At 38.9% G+C, this 20,564-nt stretch overlaps 1 protein-coding gene across 1 annotated transcript in view; it reads left to right on the plus strand.

The window, feature by feature from the left end:
* Positions 1-20,564, plus strand: part of LOC136885739 (uncharacterized) — a 185,529-nt gene that overhangs the window by 158,951 nt on the left and 6,014 nt on the right. Inside the window, exon 2 of the mRNA XM_067158476.2 lies at positions 18,089-18,288. Coding sequence (XP_067014577.2) covers positions 18,089-18,288 — 200 coding nt within the window. The remainder of the gene's footprint in view (positions 1-18,088; positions 18,289-20,564) is intronic.

The following is a 20,564-nucleotide window of genomic DNA, read 5'->3' on the forward strand; positions in this document are numbered from 1 at the left end:
AAGGGCCGATGACCTTCGATGTTAGGCCCCTTTAAACAACAAGCGTCATCATCATCATCATCATCATCAGATATTAACAATGAAATGAAATGTCGTATGGCTTTTAGTGCCGGGATATCCCAGGACGTGTTCGGCTCGCCAGGTGCAGGTCTTTCTATTTGACACCCGTAGGTGACCTGCGCGTCGTGATGAGGCTGAAATGATGATGAAGACAACACAAACACCCAGCCCCCGTGTCACTGGAATTAACCAATTAAGGTTAAAATCCCCGATCCGGCCGGGAATCGAACCCGGGACCCTCTGAACCGAAGGCCAGTACGCTGACCGTTCAACCAACGAGTCGGACAGATATTAACAATGTTATACAGGGAGTATCAGAAATATACCGACAATAAAAAAGGGGATCTCTTCATGTTATTTATTTATTTATTTATTTATTTATTTATTTATTTATTTATTTATTTATTTATTTATTTATTTATTTATTTATTTATTTATTTATTGCGCACTGCAGGATTTCTAATCCCAGTTATAGTGCCAAATGTTTACATGTTTTTTTTTAATGTCTCGAATCAGTCTAATAATCTAATATCTGAACTATTCTAATATCTGAACTATTCTAATAGGTATATTTCCAATGAGAAGGGAACAGTATTTCACATCTGATCTAATTTAATCAATCAATCAATCAATCAATCACTCAATCACTACTGATCTGCATTTAGGGCAGTCGCCCAGGTGGCAAGGTTCCCTGTCTGTTGTTTTCCTAGCCTTTTCTTAAATGATCGCAAAGAAATTGGAAAATTATTGAACGTCTCCCTTGGTAAGTTATTCCAATCCTTAACTCTCCTTCCTATAAATGAATATTATTTGCTCCAATTTGTCCTATTGAATTCCAACTTTATCTTCATATTGTGATCTTTCCTACTTTTAAAGACACCACTCAAACTTATTCGTCTACTGATGTCCTCCCACGCCATCTCTCCACTGACAGCTCGGAACATACCACTTATTCGAGCAGCTCGTCTCCTTTCTCCCAAGTCTGACCAGCCCAAACTTTGCAACATTTTTGTAACGCTACTCTTTTGTCGGAAATCTCCCAGAACAAATCGAGCTGCTTTTCTTTGGATTTTTTTTTCCAGTTCTTGAATCAAGTAATTTTAATCTTTATAAGAAAGAGTAAAATAAAAAAAATATATCGTACCTGTGATTTCATATCTTAACTATTATTTTCTTCTGGTTCTAACACTTGGCGTTGGGAGTATTGTTTCATTCGTTCAGTAACTTATTTTACATTGTTGTGAGTGAAGACATACATAATACGAGGCGGCAGCGTTGCATCTTCGAGCGTGTTAAATAATAAAGAACGTTATCTGGTGCATTCCTTGACTGACAAGTTTGTCTTAATTACAGTGTATTCTTGAACTGTGTGCGTAGTTACGGCTGTTTAATAAACGAGGTTATTTTTTTATTATGAAAACTTACACTTGTCTTCGCATCAAAGCGGGGCACGTGGAAGTTCAAGAGGCATAAAATGTCAGGGTTGTCAATAATAGAATTTTCAGTTTTGTGCAGAAACTTCATGTCATTCTTTAGTCTCCTCAGTTCCAAGCTATCAGTTTCAAAATTTAGGACAAGTTCGTTATGCTAAGAACGATGGAGCGATCCGACTGGCAGAGAAAATGTTTCTTTTCGAGGTTACTTCGTTACTTCCGGGAGCCTGTTGCTGTGCGTCAGTGGAGGGAAGGGAGGGGAAGTGGGAAGTGGCAGACAGAAGTAATGCTCGGTGCGAATGAACTTGCAATTCGTTTCGCATAGTCCCTTCTTAGCCCCACTAAGCAGTGTACAATTTGTTGCGCAGAAATTGACTCCGTAGACAGAGAAAATGAATTTGTATAAACAATACGGGCAGCTTTTCAGGTCGTTCGCGACACACCACACATTCTGAACATAAATGAAATGGCGTATGGCTTGACGCAAGTGTGATAAACTGATATAACTTGAAAACAATATTCTCTTACCCATGGGTAAATAATGCAAGTATCGAGCTCGAATTATTATTACCATTATTTTACGATTATTATTATTATTATTATTCCTTGTGATGTACAACCACTTATTAGTATCATTATTACTTTACGATGGCATTACTTGTGAGGTTATGTTATGAAACATTTGTATATCAGATATTTATGAGTTTAGTTAATGTAGGAACCTGTAAGTAATTTATTATTATCTGTATTAATGTTTTGTAATCTACTACAGAATTGTGAAAAACACTGTAACATCCAGAATGGTTCTGGGTAGGCGCGAACTCGGTAGAATATTCTATACATTATATCTAGGTCTTAAACACTCTAGAATTTACGAGAAAATGTATCTTTTTTAGAAGCCTGGTCAGGCACATGTATAAGAGGTGGTCTGGGTGGTAGAGACGAGTCATTGTTTAGTAAGAATCATGGTTTAACAGTTGTTGTTCTGAATAGACGTGCGCCGGCGAGTGTTTGAAGTATGTGAATTGGCTTAGTAAAGTTGATAGTTGACATGCAGTGGTTGGAGTCACCATGTTGAAGTGATAGGCAATTGTTAAAATGGCGGCTTTGTTGATGGTCTCGGAGTGAAGTGTTTTGTTTGTGATACAGTGATTAAGGTTTTGTGCATTCAAATTGTAAATAATTGTAAATAAATCCGCGTACACAAGTTGACAGCATTTTGTGTGCGTCATTGTGGATACATGAACGTTATAGGAGGGAAGGGAAGGGAAGGGAAGGGAAGGGAAGGGAAGGGAAGGGAAGGGAAGGGAAGGGAGGGAAGTAGGAGACAGAGGTAATGCTCGGTGCGAATGAACTTGCAATTCGTTTCGCATAGTCGCTTCCCAGCCCCACTAGGCAGTGTACGGTTTATTCTGCCGGAAGCCAACGACATGGGATTGTGTATGAGACTGAAGAGGATCTCCTTACAAGAATTCTCGTTGCCTGCGGCGCTGTTCAGATGACACCGAGGATATTCGAACGGGTACGAGAGAACTTTGTACGACGATGCCATGTCTGCATTGACGAATGTGGGACGCCATTTCGAATATTTGTTGTAAATGTATCAGCTTGTGGAACTTGTGCAGGTAAACGGATATAAATGAGTAGAATTTTGCTTAACTTTTGACACGATCGTTTCCGGAATATGGTTCCTTATCTCAAATTGATCCAGTTGCCGCCCTTCAGCATTACGAATACACTCTGTACTTCATAGCAACGTTGGGACGGACAAGGGATTGTGTTTATGAATTGTGTAATGAAATATGTAAAATTATAAAAAATACAAGAATTTCTATCATTAAGTATAGTAAAAACTATTGCATATTATATAAATATTTACACAAACCTTTTTCTACATGTATTAAAGAATAATAAAATGACAAAAATGAAAGTAACGTAATAAATCAACTGATAAATATGAATGTAATACATATTTACAGGAAATATGTAAAATAATTTTAACATTTGTATTTTATTTTCAAATCATTATAAAATATGTATTTTTTTGAGATATTAACCCTAACAGAGAAGTATAACTTTTATAAATTAATAATTCATTACGGATGAAAAGGGGCCGCAGGCCCACAAAGATTGTCCGCTATAAAGAAGAGAAAAGGATATACAAGTTAGAAAATTATAAACTTGTCTGTATGATACTCTTCAAATTTCTGCTCCATATTTCGTTCAGTTTGCCTGTTTAGTTAGTTTGTTTGCGATGTCATTCCTGGAAAACGGTTGAACAGAATTTATAAAATTCGGCACTGTTGATTTAGATTTATCATTGTTATTTGGCTTAGAAAGAATTGCCAGGATAAATTATAATATATACCTAAATCTTAATTTTGTGTGAATTACATGTCACTTAGGCCATAATAATTGCTGTATTGTTTAGTGTCAGTGTGAGCATATGCTCGCTGGTCTTACCTAACAAGCACTGGGAACGGAAGAGTGATGTTGCTGCATTGCGCTTACTTCACCGTGACTAACGACAGTCCCGTGACCCTGAACTTGACCACCTGGGTTATTCCTCAAACGTGACTGTACACTTACAACATAAATAGACTCTGCTCTAAAACTTGTAATTTGCGAATTACTGGCAGAAATGAATTTTTCTCTCCTGCCAAAATATCTTGATGATTTTTTTGTTTCTTTGTATAATTTCGTATATTTTTTAGTTCGTCTTTAAACCCATGATAAATAAAAGCAAATAAGATGTTTGATGCTGTAATGTAACCTTGCACACTTTGATGAACACTTTTTAATGATATTTGTTTTCAAATATGAACTCCACTGTGTATAGTAAAGTTTGTAAAGACACTATAGGCAAAGACAAAGTCACCTCCGTACAGGCCATGAAGGCCCTTGGAGGAGTGGAAGGTAGAGGCTTCCACCATTGTTAACCGCGGCACGTGATGGGGTAGAGTGGTTAGCTCTACGCCCGGCCGCCTTTGCCTCCAGGAATTAACCTGGTACTCATTTTTAGTGTAGGCTGAGTGAACCTCAGGGCCATATGCCCCTCCGGAAGAGGAAATCCCGTTTCTTAAATGTTACGACTTGCTGACGGGGATTCGAACCCACGTCCTTCCGAGCGAACCGTGCACGCCTTTACCGCCTTGGCCAGGCAGCCCCTGAAGACACTATAGGGCCTATATATAAAATAACATGTACGTACCGACTGACTGACTGACTGATTCATCATCGCCGAGCCAAAACTACTGGACATAAAGAAATGAAAGTTCGGGGATACATTTATATAACAGTGTAGGTATAGGTGATCACTACGGAAGGATTTTTGGATATTCCGACGTCAAGGGTGTGAAAAAAGGGGTTCATTTTCAAAATGCGTATATCTGTATCTCTAAAATTTAACAGTTTAAAGGCGTAAAAATTGGTTTTTGCGATCTCCTTTATAAGTGAGGAAACGTGTATCATTTTTGTTTTCTGGAAATCCACTTATGGAGGCTTAAAATAAATGAAAAGGAGGTTCAATCCTTCTTATGAACATACTTATATATAAAAAAAACCGAACGTTACAGACGTGAAAATTGGCACATGGAATCTCCTTTAGGAATAAAGAAACGCTTATTTTTTGTTTTCAGAAACTCCATTTAGGGGGGTTTGAAAAAAGTGAAAACGGGGGAATTAAAAAAATTAGCATATCTCAAAAACGGATGTTACAGATGTGAACATTGATATTTGTTAATGGAGAACGTATTTTTTAATTTTCGGAAAATCCATTTAAGGGTGTGTGGAGGACCGAAAATGGGCTGAATTCTTTTCATGCGGTTCTGGGGTAAATAAAGCTCAATTTTTGGTAGTTTTAATACTTCAGGAATTTTTATACATTGTCTTAGTGCAGTACCAAGGAACGATTACTTTCACCAAATCACGAATTCCACGCGAGCGAAGCCACCGGTAACAGCTATTCATTTACAAAAATATGATGCAAATTATCAAATAGTAAATTTCTATTGTACATATGTTGCATACCGTATATCCTACATCATGAAAACGCATACAGTTGTGTCAGTTCCTGTAAAAATGTCCTGTCTTACATGAATATGTGCATATGCAATGTATCAGGTTCGTTCATAACTATTCTATCAGATTTACTGCCGAGGTTATGTACAATGGAAGTCTTCACTCTCCACTCCCATTCAATTCTGCTTTGTGTACCTTCTGCCTGTCCATGGATACAAAAGCGGCTAGACATGTTGCTGACCGCTCTGTTCTACCCAGTAACACTGTTTTGGAGTCTTGTAACAGCGAATTCGTTAATGCCTTCCAATATTCGGTTTCCTGATTTACAAATTAATATTGGCCATTTTTTAATCTACAGCCTTCTTTAGACCTATACTTTACATGAATGGCCAGCTACCTGTGACACATGGATTTCGTAGTCTACTATTCAGCAGACCGGGCGAGTTGGCCGTGCGCGTAGAGGCGCGCGGCTGTGAGCTTGCATCCGGGAGATAGTAGGTTCGAATCCCACTATCGGCAGCCCTGAAGATGGTTTTCCGTGGTTTCCCATTTTCACACCAGGCAAATGCTGGGGCTGTACCTTAATTAAGGCCACGGTCGCTTCCTTCCAACTCCTAGGCCTTTCCTATCCCATGGTCGCCATAAGACCTATCTGTGTCGGTGCGACGTAAAGCCCCTAGCAAAAAAAAAAAAAAACTATTCAGCAGTATGCTTCGTGACTTTATTTATTCATTTATCTATCTGCGTCCATAGTAGGGACGCATCCTCATTATAGCAGATGGTGACAGAATAATCTCTACTAATAATAATTACAGAAATAATAATCCAGACGATAACAAGAATAAAAATATTTAAAACTACGACCTTGTATAGAACTGTCAATTACAGGCATTTCCTTTCAACAGTGTTCATATAAGCTCTGAGCCTAGCTCATAGTTACTATCTTTATTTGATCACAGTACTGATTTATGCGTCCGCGTCTGTGGTGTAGTGGTTAGCGTGATTAGCTGCCACCCCCGGAGGCCCGGGTTCGATTCCCGGCTCTGCCACGAAATTTGAAAAGTGGTACGAGGGCTGGAACGGGGTCCACTCAGCCTCGGGAGGTCAACTGAGTAGAGGTGGGTTCGATTCCCAACTCAGCCATTCTGAAAGTGGTTTTCCGTGGTTTCCCACTTCTCCTCCAGGCGAATGCCGGGATGGTACCTAACTTAAGGCCACGGCCGCTTCCTTCCCTCTTCCTTGCCTATCCCTTCCAATGTTCCCATCCCTCCACAAGGCCCCTGTTCAGCATAGCAGGTGAGGCCGCCTGGGCGAGGTACTGGTCATACTCCCCAGTTATATCCCCCGACCAAGAGTCTGAAGCTCCAGGACACTGCCCTTGAGGTGGTAGAGGTGGGATCCCTCGCTAAGTCCGAGGGAAAAACCGAACCTGGAGGATAAACAGATGATGATGATGATGATGATGACTGATTTATGCAATGTAAAGTCGTGTTTCCGCCCTAGTGTGAATAGTATCTGGCCATGAAATGAATAAATTGCTTAAAGGTGCAATAATCATATTTTTATAAACATTTAAATATCTCCGTAATCTACAAGTTTTCCACGTTGCGGTTTATTTTTCTGGAAGTAACCTATTGAAGAGGAATAGGATATAGATATAAACATCCAGGAAGAGAACGTTAAAATAAGAATCGCGGAAATAGTAGCCATAATATGGCCGCTTTGGTTGTCAGAGATCTTGGTGCCTTCTTCGCAGAAACCAGTTAATGTCACCCAGCGAGGAAGGCTTATTACTGTAACAGTGGCCATGTTGCGAAGGCTTCTCTACATAGTGAATGCACCCAGTCGCTGTCTATTCACCCCTGTTTTTATAGTGCTCCCTCTTACAATTGATTGCTTATTGTTACTATCTGTCCTCTTATGCCAGATGGACAAACATAATTTAAACGTTTTCCCAAAGATATTGTTATTTCTTATAACGACTCTCGGTTCTTCTGTGGTGCTCATCTCGCGAGTGTCTTTTGGTTTTAAAATATCAGTTCCACTGTAAAGGTTTCGTACTGTTTTGTTGAAAGTGAAATGTATTGTTTAATATGCAATATTATTCCACATGTCGCCCTCAACATTTTTGATGAAGTTCTAGGCTGTAGGCTTATTGGTTGACCGTGATATCACGCTCACCAGAAGATAGTATTCTTACTGAAGAACATACATTCTTATAGGTTCTCGGAAGTAAGTGGATATTTTTAAATAATGGTCTACCTCAAGGATTAGTTCTGGCCCCCATTTAGTTCTATCTCTACGTCCACGACATGCCAGGTACCAACTCGAAGAAAATCCGGTTTACAGGTGACCTTGCACTAATACGCCAAAGCAATGATCTCATGCAGTACGAGAATGACCTGACGATTAACCTTACCATATTAAAGGACTACTTTCAGAAATGGAGACTCCAGCCGTATCAATTTATAAGGCTGAGGTTACGGCATTTCATTTGCATAACGTGGAAATTTACGGGAAGCTGAGAGAGAGATTTGGAATCGAAGTTCATCATAACTAATCCCCAAAATAGCTCTTGATCGATTCGTGTCATTTAAACAGCATTGCACTGGCTCAAGAGAAACTAATAGGAAGCAGTTCGGGAGCAGATGAAAATACGCTGCGCAATTCTGTACTCGTCCTTGTATGTTCGGCTGCTGAATATTGTGTTCCAGTATGGGAAAAACAGTGTCCGTATAAGAGATATTATTTTTAATTAAATTCGTGACGGTCATCATGGACCACGTTTACACAATCCACCAGATCTTCTATCTCTCAAATTTATTCCCTTTTCTTTGCGCTCCTTCGAGATGTTCTTAAGTCTTTGATGTATCCTTTGTAGCTATTCAACCGAGATGTCTCCGGTGCAATCCTCATTCCCGCAGTTTTCTTCCTAAAGGTTGTTCTTTCCTGTATCTCCCCCTCCTGGATCCCCACTTCTTCCAAGTCCTTGGGAACCTCCTTAAGCTATAAAGTTATGCCTTCCATTTTTCTTGTAGACTAATTTTCCTATGTACTAATCTCCTTAGATTCATCTCTTAATGTGCCCATAAAATATTATATATACACATTCGTTTAGCCCCTTAAGGAGCACGTAGAACCATTAAACAGCAGTGGTATTCTTCATATTCTTGTTCTTCTTATCTTCCCAAAACTTCCTCATCCTTTCGCTATGGGCCTGCTGTCTTTCTTGTGTCCATCAGTTTTTGAGTTTCAAGCTTTTCTCAGATGGATTCTTGGGTGCAAATTTACGGCTGTTGATCTTTTGTCTGTATGTATTCCTTGTGGTTGCCATTGGATCAACGTCGACTTCTGTGCGGTCCTTTTGTGCATCCACTAGCCAGCGAACTTTGGTTTGTCGGTTTCCATTGATATTATTATTTTTATTATTATGATTATTAACATAGCGCTGAAAGGTTATAACCCCCAGTTCGTGTCGTCATCCCATAGTTGTGCAGGTAGTGGCGGCTTGTGCTGAATTGTGTCGCTGCTGAGGAAAGCAACGGGAAACTATCTCACTCCTCATTTCCCTAGTATGCCTCTTCAGTGATGCCTAGGCCATCTATGACAGCTGATAGCGGAGTTGTTCAGGATCCAACCAGCCTTAGGGCTGATTACCCAACATACATATATGTCGGTGCTAATAATCGTTCATGATATAATATTTGATGATGATAACCGGTAGAAGGCGGGCAATTTCTACATCAAAAATGATAAAAATTACGGCAATCAAAAAGAATCGTAGACAAAAAGGGAGCTGTGCGGAACTTTTAGGGTCAAATCCACATTCGAAAGGAGAGCTTTTTCTTCGGTCATTGAGGTTGTGGTGTTTCTTTTCTTATTTTTTAGAGAGAGAATGGAAGCCAGAGCTATTACAATTGATCTGTAGAGAGTTTCTAATCCATTAGCTTCTAATTTAGCTTACCTTTTTGTAGGATTATTTGTATATCTAGGTGTATGAAGCACTAGAGTTTTTGATACTTTAGGGAGTAGTTTAAGTCGAACTTCCATTATGTCCATTGCTGTAAAATAGAGAAATCTAAATTCGTATGGCATGGTGCCAACTGTGCAGCCGTCCTTCAATCCCACGGTAACTCTTAATGTGACCTCATTCTCTTCGTGTTGTATCAGCTTTGAAGTTCCTGAAAATTTACAGAAAAAATGCAGGTAAACATACATCTCAATTTGTAAGACTTCCAGATTTCGAGAGAATTTGACAATATAAAAATCTGATTTGTACAAGAAAGCACCGGTTGAAACGGTACGAAAATAATTTCTTGCCCTTATCGAAAATAATTTTGATCTATTATCGACACACTCGTATTTTCAGAAGTTCCAAGACCTGTATACAACTTTCGGAGCCCTGCTTTCTTAATAAAGGGGGGGACATAATCTGATGATACTAACTTCCTACTTTCATTTTCATGACTACCAAACTAGCGGGCAAGTTGGCCCTGCGGTTGTGTCCGGGAGATAGTGGGTTCGAACGTCAGCTTTGAAGATGGTTTTCTGTGGGTTCCAATTTTCACACCAGGCAAATGTTGGGGCTGTACTTTAATTAAGAAAACGGCCGATTCTTCCCCACTCCCAGACCTTTCCTAACCCATCGACGTAACTGCATCCTAAATTTAGTTTTCACATATTGGAGCATATTTCAAGTTGATTAAAATAATTATCACCTTCTAAATAAAACCCCCTTTCTGAGACTTTTAAAAATATTTCTCTCTTTGTTTAGAAAACATGTTTTTAAATATCTAATATTATTGAATTACGTCCCTACTACTTGGACGATTTCAGAGACGCCAGCGTGCCAGAATCTTGTCCCACAGGAGTTCTTTAACTTGCCAGACACGAGGCTGACGTATTTGACCACCTTCAAATACCACCGGCCACACCAGTCCTTCTGCTATTCTTAAAATCTCAGACAGCACCGGAAAACGAACCGGAGCTTTCGAGGATGGCATCTAATAGCACTACGGTGATGGACTTGCTGGTGGATAACAGTTGCTTTCGTAACAATTTCTCGTTAGTTCATAGAGCCATAGCTTTCACGTGTTTCTTTCCGCCAGTTGAACAGATGTTTGTAAGCTACCGGAAACGTCGTCTACGAATGGTGTTTTCTGGAAATTAGGTAATCATGTTGCTCTCTTATTTCATGGTCATGTGGTTACAATGAGGCTCATCCCTGCCGTGATTCAGTCAGTGTTCATCAGTTACACAACGAGAAATAACCAGGCTGCAGGGAAACAATAGAGCCGTGGCACGCTCGGAAACGTGACTACTAATGGCCTCACGTTGTTGACATCGTCTCCCAGCTTGTGCGGGGGTACCGCAAGGTTCAGATTTGAGACCAGTGTTGCTTCCATTTGTCGCATTCCTAGAGTAGCTTTCGATTATCAATAAATTATAAAGTGTGAACAGAAATAATTGAAAATCGTTTGTGGATGGCAAATGAGGATATGACCGTTGATGTAGTTTGAAGACTGTCACGTGAATGAACTAGAGTGTTATTTTTCTGGAATGTGAACAGGAAAACCGAGGCTGAAAGTGACCATCGCTAACTTCCGCTTTATTGGTGCTTACGCTACGTGGCAATCGTGGTGTGCCTCCACGTCCTCTGTTTACGTAAACTGCCACCAGTGCGGACTGGTTGTTGTTAGATGATCTGAGTAACCGGAGCTGGGCTAGGTTCGGCGGTTCGATCCTAGCTCAGGCTACTGATATTTGAAGGTGCTGAAATATACTAGTCTCTTTCAGTGCTAAGCCTGTGTGTGTGTGTGTGTGTGTGTGTGTGTGTGTGTGTCTGTCTTACGATGTCGGCATGTAAAAGATTTGACACATTTATTGTTCACCTGATATAAAATTCATTAAGACTCGGCCATAGGCGACCGAGAGAGATTCTGTTTACTGCGCCCTCTAGTAGGCCTAGAGTAAAACATGTCAAAATTGAGGAGCAAGCAGCCAGATGACGTCAAATTAAAGTGCCTGCACGCGGTAACTGAGGCCATATTATTATTAAATCATTATTATTAAATTATTATTATTATTATTATTATTATTATTATTCATTTCGCTGTGATTCCTCATCCTCTCTTCTTCCCGATATGTTCTTGGACGTTTCATTTTTCTTTTCCTGAAACCCCAATTTATCAATTTTAGCTTGATGCAGATCTCTATTAATGATTTATTTTGGATTGATGCCGAATTCCTCCATGTCTTTTCTTGTTTCTTCTACCCATTTAGTGGTTGCTTTCAATTTGATGTAGTTAGTTTCTTTGTTAGTCGACTTTAGTTCATCCTTGTGAACCGGGCGAGTTGGCCGTGCGGTTAGGGGCCCGCAGCTGTGAGCTTGCATCCGGGAGATAGTGGGTTAGAATAACACTGTCGGCAGCCCTGAAGATGGTTTTCCGTGGTTTCCCATTTTCACACCAGGCAAATGCTGGGGCTGTACCTTAATTAAGGCCACGGGCGCTTCCTTCCAACTACTAGCCCCTTCCTATCCCATCGTTGCCAAAAGACCTATGTGTGTCAGTGCGACGTAAAACCACTAGCATTCTTGTGAGGTGCCCAAAAAACTTCAGTGTGTGATCTTCTCTGTGTGTCTGTATAGATCTTCATTTCTCCTCTTCCTCCTTCCTTTATTTTTTCGGGTCCTAAGATCTTAAGATTTTTCTTTCTTCTCTGGCTCATCCATTTCCCCTTTCTTATTGAGTATCAGAAAGTCTCTCTGGCTTGATAACAGTTCCACAATGTCTGATCATTGCCCCGTAAGATATCGTTCAATTTCACTCTGTACTAATCTATAGTCTAACATCATCTTTCTGGCCCCTCCATTATTTGCTGCTTTATCGAGCCCATTCGGCTGGATCCATTCACCAATATATTTAAATTTATCTGACCTTTTGACTTTCCCATACTTTGTTTCCAGATGCTTTTCTTTGTTATGTTTGTATTCTATATAATGTCTTTTCATTGAGATCCTGGGTCCTGCTTTCTCTGCGATTTCATGTAACTTTTCAATCATTACTTGGGATTATTATTATTATGAATTTCGGTTGGTTTCCTGCTTCCATTCATTACTTCACTGTATTTTTTCCTCCTCCCTTCTATCCTGATTTCATCCAGTTCCTTCTTTTCTTTCTCCAGGTAACCTTTGAAACCAGTCTCCTAAAGTGTATTTAAATCTAAATTCGTATCAATAAATGTAGCCAACAGAGTGCGTGAAATTGTCCTCACAAACTGAGTTGCCTGGTATAATGTGATTTACGTCTCCTACAAGAAGTCCTATCTCTTTTCTCCGACTTTCTGATAAATCAACCGTATATATTTTAACACACTTGATACGTTCGCACTTCTATGTTAAATATTTGACATTGATTTTACTATCTTGAACTCGTGTTATGGGTGTGGAATAAATAAATAGATAGATAGATAGATAGATAGATAGATAAAGCCTTTATTTTCTGTGGCGAAGTTAGGGCTCTTGGCCCTTTCTTACACTTAACCACACACATTATTATTATTATTATTATTATTATTATTATTATTCCATACAATGACATTGATTAACTTAAAATACTAAGAACTACAAATAACACTAATTTTTAAGACGAAAATATGAATATATACATGCAAAGAAGAATGAAAGAAAAAGTAACTGCCTACATAATACAGGTTTGAGAAAAAAATCAATACACAACAACAGAAATAAGAATGTAAAAATACTAGTAAGGTTAATAAAAATACTAAATGAAAATTTAACTAATTGTATCCTTGCAAGACTAGATCTAAGTTAAATATTGTACTTACTACTAGCTATTTTTAGACTACTTCTACTTCGTAAATACAATATGGATGTTTTTAATTTAATTTAAATTATTATATTAAACCAATATTTAATTTATTGTGCAATAATCTCATATCATTTTCACACACAATCACTCGTTCCACTCATACGGGTACTGTACCTTGCTGGAAGCACTTAACGAGGAACTGCTGGTTCCCCCTTGGATGATTGTGCATTGATTTTACTATCTTGAACTCGTGTTATGGGTGTGCTTTCACACTCAAGACCATCATAGTCCTAATGATGTATAAAAGGAGGATCCATTTTGGTTTCAAACACTCAAATATTCGAGATTAACCACGTTATAATCTTCAAAAGTGTTAATTTACAGTATTTTTAACATACTTTCTGTGCATTGTCATCATTTTAGATGCTATAGTATCTCATTTTATGAGATCATTGTTCAAAATTTTATTCTATAGTTTATAAGATTAGAAAGATCCCATATTCAATAATTTTAAGATTGATATAGGCTGATGATGGCCATAAAAAGGGTGAAACATGTACCTATGACTCTTAAATATTATGTAAAAATTTTAACCACATGAAATAGTGGATTGTATTGTATTGAAGAGATGGATCTATAAAATAATATTATAATATTTTGTGATATAATGTGATGAGCCAAGCTACTGATCTCTAGCTTAAAGAACATCCCAGCAACCTGCTGCACAAATCTGTTTGTAATAACGAGGCTGGCTCTTATCCAGCGCCGCGGGCGGTGCCTCCCGGAATACTGTGGGAACACGTGAAGTAGAAGTCGCGTGTCTCGGACTGAAGGTCTTCCAATTTGTCCACCAATTCTAATTGAATATGTGTACTTAATTCACATCTATAAAGATTGAAAACTATGGAACAAAGACATTAAAAACGTTTAAAATATTGAATAGCACAGTTAATGAATAATAGGTACTTGGAAGTATTCGGGTTTATGGGAATTTGAAATGACTCGGCCGCCATAGACGCCCAGGAGTTTCTGTTTAGTCCGCCCTCTAGTAGTCCTAGAGTAAAACACGTCAAAATGGACGAGCAAGCAGCCAGATGATGTCAAATTAAAGGGGATAGAATAGGGGATCTCGTCCTGTTATTTATTTATTTATTTATTTATTTATTTATTTATTTATTTATTTATTATATATTTATTTATTTATTTATTTATTTATTTATTTATTTCGCACTACAAGATTTCTAATCCCAATTACATTATAGTGGCATTCGGGGATCATCCGAAAATTTGTGTGACGTAATGCCACAAAATATGTGACGGAAATGTAACCATAGCAGCCGTGCAGGCTTTGTCTTATGGCAGGGTGCCATCTGAAATTAACAGCGGTTGATGGATTGCCATGACCATTCCATGATCATTTGATTTCACAAAAGGAAAAGTGTTTTTTTTTTAAATGTGAATATTTTATTCTTCTTGCATCGCTTTTCCACTTTTGGTGCGGTTGTACATTGAGGCAAATAAAAACCTCAGTCTCTGAGAAATTACTCATACGCGACTAAAATCCTCGAAATGGTCGGGAAACGAACCTAGGGCCTCAATACGGACCATTCACCCAAGAAGAGGAAGAAGAAGAACCACTATAAAGTCTGCGGGCCATAAGGCCAAGAAAGGATTATAATTTTGTAATTCTTCGATCTTTGGCGCCCTGATAATTATCGCTTCTAATTTCCCGCAACACTCAGCTTGGTCACATACTTTTTTAAAAAGTTTATCCCGTCGTCATAAACTGGGTCTTCCAGGGAGAACGCATTTTTACATAAATATTTCTTATAGTTGGAGGTCGTCTGAAATTAGCGAAACATAAAATGTGAGACGCGATGTTACCTAGCAGCCGTACAGGCTGTGTTGTGAAGTATTGATGGATGGCCATGACTGAGAGACACATTGGTGTTACTTTCTTAGGCTCTGAGTCAGTTTTCCCTCTTGTCTGATGCATTGAATCCTCCACCTCTTGACTTCAAATTCCACACATATGTCTCTCGTAAATGATGCGTTAAAGCAAATAAATTAACCGTTGTCAATTTGAGTTTCGTTTATTGAAAGACATATTTATGATCATTTTTTTGGCGAAGTTTCTACAATCTTCCGGGTTTTTTTTTAATTTTCGAAGGTTGGCAGATGCCCGGGATTCCCAGCGATTCCAACCTAGGCCGCCTGGATGGAGATGTCAGATGACTTTAATGTGATTATTGTGTTACCGTTTAGGGGGCCGAGTTCTGGAGAGAGAGGTAGAGCATCTTAAGTTTAGTCTTACGACAGAGTAGAAGGCGATCGTGTGAGGAGGCTCCAGTTCCCACGAGCGGACAAGAGGATCTCTTTGATAGCCACTTGCCGAGTTCTCACTCCCAATGTAGGTCAAAGGGCACCAGTGGTCACCGATCACATTTGCAGAGAAGTGTATTTCATGTTAACCCTTTTAAGACCGTCCGTGATTAAGAAGAATGATTCTAAAATGTCCAGGTCGTAGTTACTTCTGTGCGTCAATCGTGAAATGTCGAGTTTAAACCCGGAAGGGGTAGAAGATATTTTGAAGGGAGAGAAAGGGCTTGATTTTTAAAAGTACTCCCCTTATTTCATGCGTACTAGTTTCTTAGGCTTACATGTATAACTGAAATGCGTAAAGGACTCGAATCAGAGATAGCGCTTCTTGTGGAGTAATAAATTGATTGCGAGTAACTGAAAAAAAGACCTCGACAGTGTTGTGAGATGGACAGTATGCCATGGTATGATGATAATCGGGGTTAAAAGTCAAGTTGTAAGTTTCACAAATAAGGAAAGTCCTCTGTTTTAATTACTGCGTTCATGGGATGAAAGTTCCTTACGGGGATCACTGTGAGTACCTAGGTGTTAACATAACGAAAGATGTTCATTGGGGTAATCACACAAACGGGATTGTAAATAAAGGCTTTCATGCCCTCTCCTTTACATCCTTACTATAAATACTAAATACCCTCAATACTATGTGCAGAGATCTGTAGACCACGATGTAAATGGTCCAAAAGAAAACCGCACGATTTTTTCTGGGTGATTTCCGACAAAAGAGTAACGTTACAAAAGTGTTGCAAAGTTTGGGCTGGGAAGATCTGGGAGAAAGGAGACGAGCTGCTAGACTAAGTGGTATGTTCCTAGCTGTCAGTGGAGAGATGTTCTGGAATTACATTAGTAGGCGAATAAGTTTGATTTTAAAAGTAGAAAATATCACAATGTGAAGACAATGTTGGAATTCAATGGGACAAATTGGGGCAAATATTCGTTTTTAGGAAGGGGTGTTATGGAATGGAATAATTATCCAAAGGGGGAGGTTCAATAAATTTCCAGATTCTTTGCAATCATTTAAGAAAATACTAGGAAAACAGATAGGGTATCTGCCACGTGGGCGACTGTCCTAAATGCAGATAAGTATTGATTGATTGATTGATTGATTGATTGATTGATTGATTGATTGATTGATTGAAAAGTTCTTATGGTGACGGTATGTTATAGGATGTCGGTATGTAAAACATCTCCTTACACAGTTCTGATTTCTCTACAGTCTGGTCGAGAAAAATATGGAACTCCGAAATTGACACATAGGCAAGCTAAATAATTTCAAACTGCCTACACAGAGTAGCTTAGGCCATGCGATTAATTAATTAGTTAATTTATTTATTTACTTATTTATTTAGTTAGTTATTTGATCGCGATAAGGTTCATGCCCATTCCCAAGAAAGCCGGTGTTAACAAGCGTGAAAACTACCGCACCATTAGTTTAGGATGTCACGCCTGCAAAATTTGATCACGTATTATTTACAGAAGAATGAAATGACGAAGTTGAAACTGAGTTGGAAGAAGACAAATTTGGCTTCAGAAGAAATCCAGGAGCACATAATTCGATCAGGCGTAGAGTCACGATTGCATTAAGACAGACAAGCACACCTACATCTAGAAAAGGCATTCTATTATGTTGATTAGACCAAGCTGTGTTGTGAATCTAATGATTTCTTTATACCTAAGATTTCCCTAAGGAATTCCCTTTCCCTTTTTTTGTTTTTCAATAATTGGGTCCGTTGTTGTTCGCCGCATGTAGTCACCTTGCTCTGACCACTGTACAATAATGTTTTAATTTTGCTAAGTTCCATGACATAGTCCGAAAGCCATTTACATCTTTCTGTTTATCGCTTCTTTCTCATTTCATTTCGGGATGAGAATTTCTCCCAGGTACTGGAATTTCTGAACACGGTGAATTTCCCCAAATTTGGTTTTGAGTCTGTCTGCGAGATCTATTTTCTCCATATACGCAGTTTTTTTTCAAAAGATATTCTTAAGCCAGTTTTGGCGGCCACATTTTGTAATTCTACTTGTTTTGCGGCTGTGTTGATTGTCAGTAGTACATCATCATCCGCGAAAGCTAGGCAGTCAAGTAGGATCACACCTTTTCCACATCCTATCTTCATCGCGTATTGTTGTTCCCTTCCTATCATTCTTGATCTCCAATCTCTTATTACCTTTTCCAGGGTACCGTTAAATAGCAGGGGTGAAAGGCAGTCCCCTGTAAGACCTGTTTATTTGTAATCAAATGAAAATTTGTATTATTTTCTGTTTCCTTGCACCATGATTTCCAAAATGAACCTGGTCGTTCGACATACATTTGTATTTACATTTGCTGTTGAAGTTGTTAACGACTGCCGTGTTGTGTGTTTCCAGGTGAGGGTTGTGTAGAGAAGCCGCTATCTACGCTCTGGAAGAACTACACGGGTAGCTGTAAGCCTGATGTCCCCATGAAGCTGACGGTGTCTCAGGCGGGACTCAAGGCTGTTACTAAGGAACATGGCCTGACCGAGTACTGGAGTCACCGTATCACCTACTGTGCAGCACCCAACTCCTTCCCGAGAGTCTTCTGCTGGGTAAGTGGCTCATCGTCTGGGTTCCTTCTATTACAGGGAACCAACCCTCCTCCTTTATCCGGGCTTGGGACAGGCAGTAGCTGTAGCAGCTACTGATGAACTCTATTCTTAAAAATAATGTATTATACAGTTCCACCTATTCAATATTTAATTATAATGATTATATTTAAAAATCATCTTAAACACCCACGACATGTTTCGAACTTTTTGTGGCCATCTTCAGATAAAATTTGAATTATTTGATCACTTAAAAAAGTGATACGTTGTGAATAAAAATTAAAATACACAACAATCAAAAGGAGAAGAAAGCTGTTTTATGGGCGCATCTTCCGTATGAATAACGACCGGCTCACAAAGAAAATCTGGAATTTTCTAAAACCAAAGGCATTTCAGTTGAGGTGGTTCCAAGAGTGTGAGAAAGATCTGAGAGAAGTGGGCATTACGGAGGATAATATCGATGACAGGATTAGTTTCAGAAGGATGGTGAAAAGCTATCAGGGTTTTATGGTGGAGACAGAACACAGAAGATGGAGAAACCCTTTACCAGAGGAGCGGAAGAAAGCCCTGATCGATGGGCTCAAGAGATATTGGCAGGATGTCAAAGCCGGTAGACGAATATGAGATCGGTTGTTAACACGCTGCATAGAGCCTCGAGTCGAAACACTAAAACAAAAAAAAAGTAATGTGCCACTTTAAAGACGTTGCGAGAAATGTTTGTTGGCTTAAAATGTTCTAATATAATATTTAGTGAAATAATGTTGATGTGAATACGTCACTGTTTATTTGTGGTGGATGCCGGTCAAACTGCGCTGGAAGTAGTACACTTGGGTGTTGTGGTTGTCAATATGGAACCTTTGGAAGTTTGTTATATTAGCTGAAATCGCAAAAATCTCCGTAAAGAAATTGCTAAGATCTAAAAAGAAAGAAAGAAAGAAAGAATACGGAGGATTGATTTACGAATTTTTGCGATAACTAATATGATTGCTAGGGCTCAAAAGTTGAAGACCCATCAATTGCCTAAGAATAGAAAAAATAAACCGAAAAATACAAGAAAAGGACATGAAACTCGCAAAAAGGACGTACAAATCCTACCCAAATTCATTAATAATTTAAGTTTTAAGGAATATAATGGAAAATTAAAAGTCTGGTGGTTTTCAGCGTACAGTGCAAAATTATATGAGTGAAAAACTTCTTTCAGATATTATATATTTTTAAATTAACATAATTAAAAGTAGTAGTTCCGTGTTTGTTAAATCAGAAGTATTTGCAGAATTTAGAATGCAATCTTTTTTTCCCACCGAGAATGAATTCAGCGAACCCGCCAAGGACGTCCTGGAGAAAGAAATTGAAATTAATATAACTGGAATCATATTTGGTTTAACCACACTAGAATTACAGAAATTGGAATTCGTAAACTTTACCTCAGTTGGCTTTGCAGTATATCACAACTGTCATCTCCACGTGCTTAGGTGTAAAGTGTCGGGTTTTGTTGTTTGTTTTTGTGACGTCTTCCTTTTCAAAATACTCACATACAAAATTTATTCTTTTAATACTGCACTAATCTTACACCCATGTTTTTTCAAGCACTAATTTAATTTAATATTTAATTTATTTTCTCTCTTGTCGGATATGGTTCAAATGTCCGGCTCCATGGCTAAATGGTTAGCGTGCTGGCCGTTGGTCACAGGGGTGCCGGGTTCGATTCCCGGCAGGGTCGGGAATTTCGACGACAGTTGTTCAGTTCCCATGGCACGGGGTCTGGGTGCTTGCGTCGTCATACCATAAGACCTGCACCTGGCCTCTCCAGAGGACACAGACCATTACATTACCAAGGAAACTAATGATGATTCGAATTGAGAAAGGGCAGTAAAATGTGGTGAAGGCGAAGCAGCAATTAAAATCTAAAAAATGAGCAATAAGTCAAAGAAACGGGTCGAAAAAGAAAAAAAGGGCAAATAAAACAAACCCTTTTCTGGCCTACTATGACCCAGAATGAAGGTATGTGATTCGTTGGGCCTCATCTTCAGACAGTCGAGAAAAAAAAAGTTTTTCCTCAACTTCCGAACCCTAGTGATGATAAAATACGGTGATTTATTGAAGACGAAGACATACATCGTGTGTTCCAGCACTTGGTATTGATGATGTCAGGTGGAGTAGTCGTCTGAACGAGTGAGTTAAATTTATAAGCAGCAAGCTACTCAATCCACGTTCTCTTCCAGTACTCCTATACCGGGTGGTCCACCAGCCCCTTGCGATCGAGTTTTATGCATCCCTTC

This window comes from Anabrus simplex, chromosome 14 (assembly GCF_040414725.1).
Source record: "Anabrus simplex isolate iqAnaSimp1 chromosome 14, ASM4041472v1, whole genome shotgun sequence".
Lineage (NCBI taxonomy): Eukaryota > Metazoa > Arthropoda > Insecta > Orthoptera > Tettigoniidae > Anabrus > Anabrus simplex.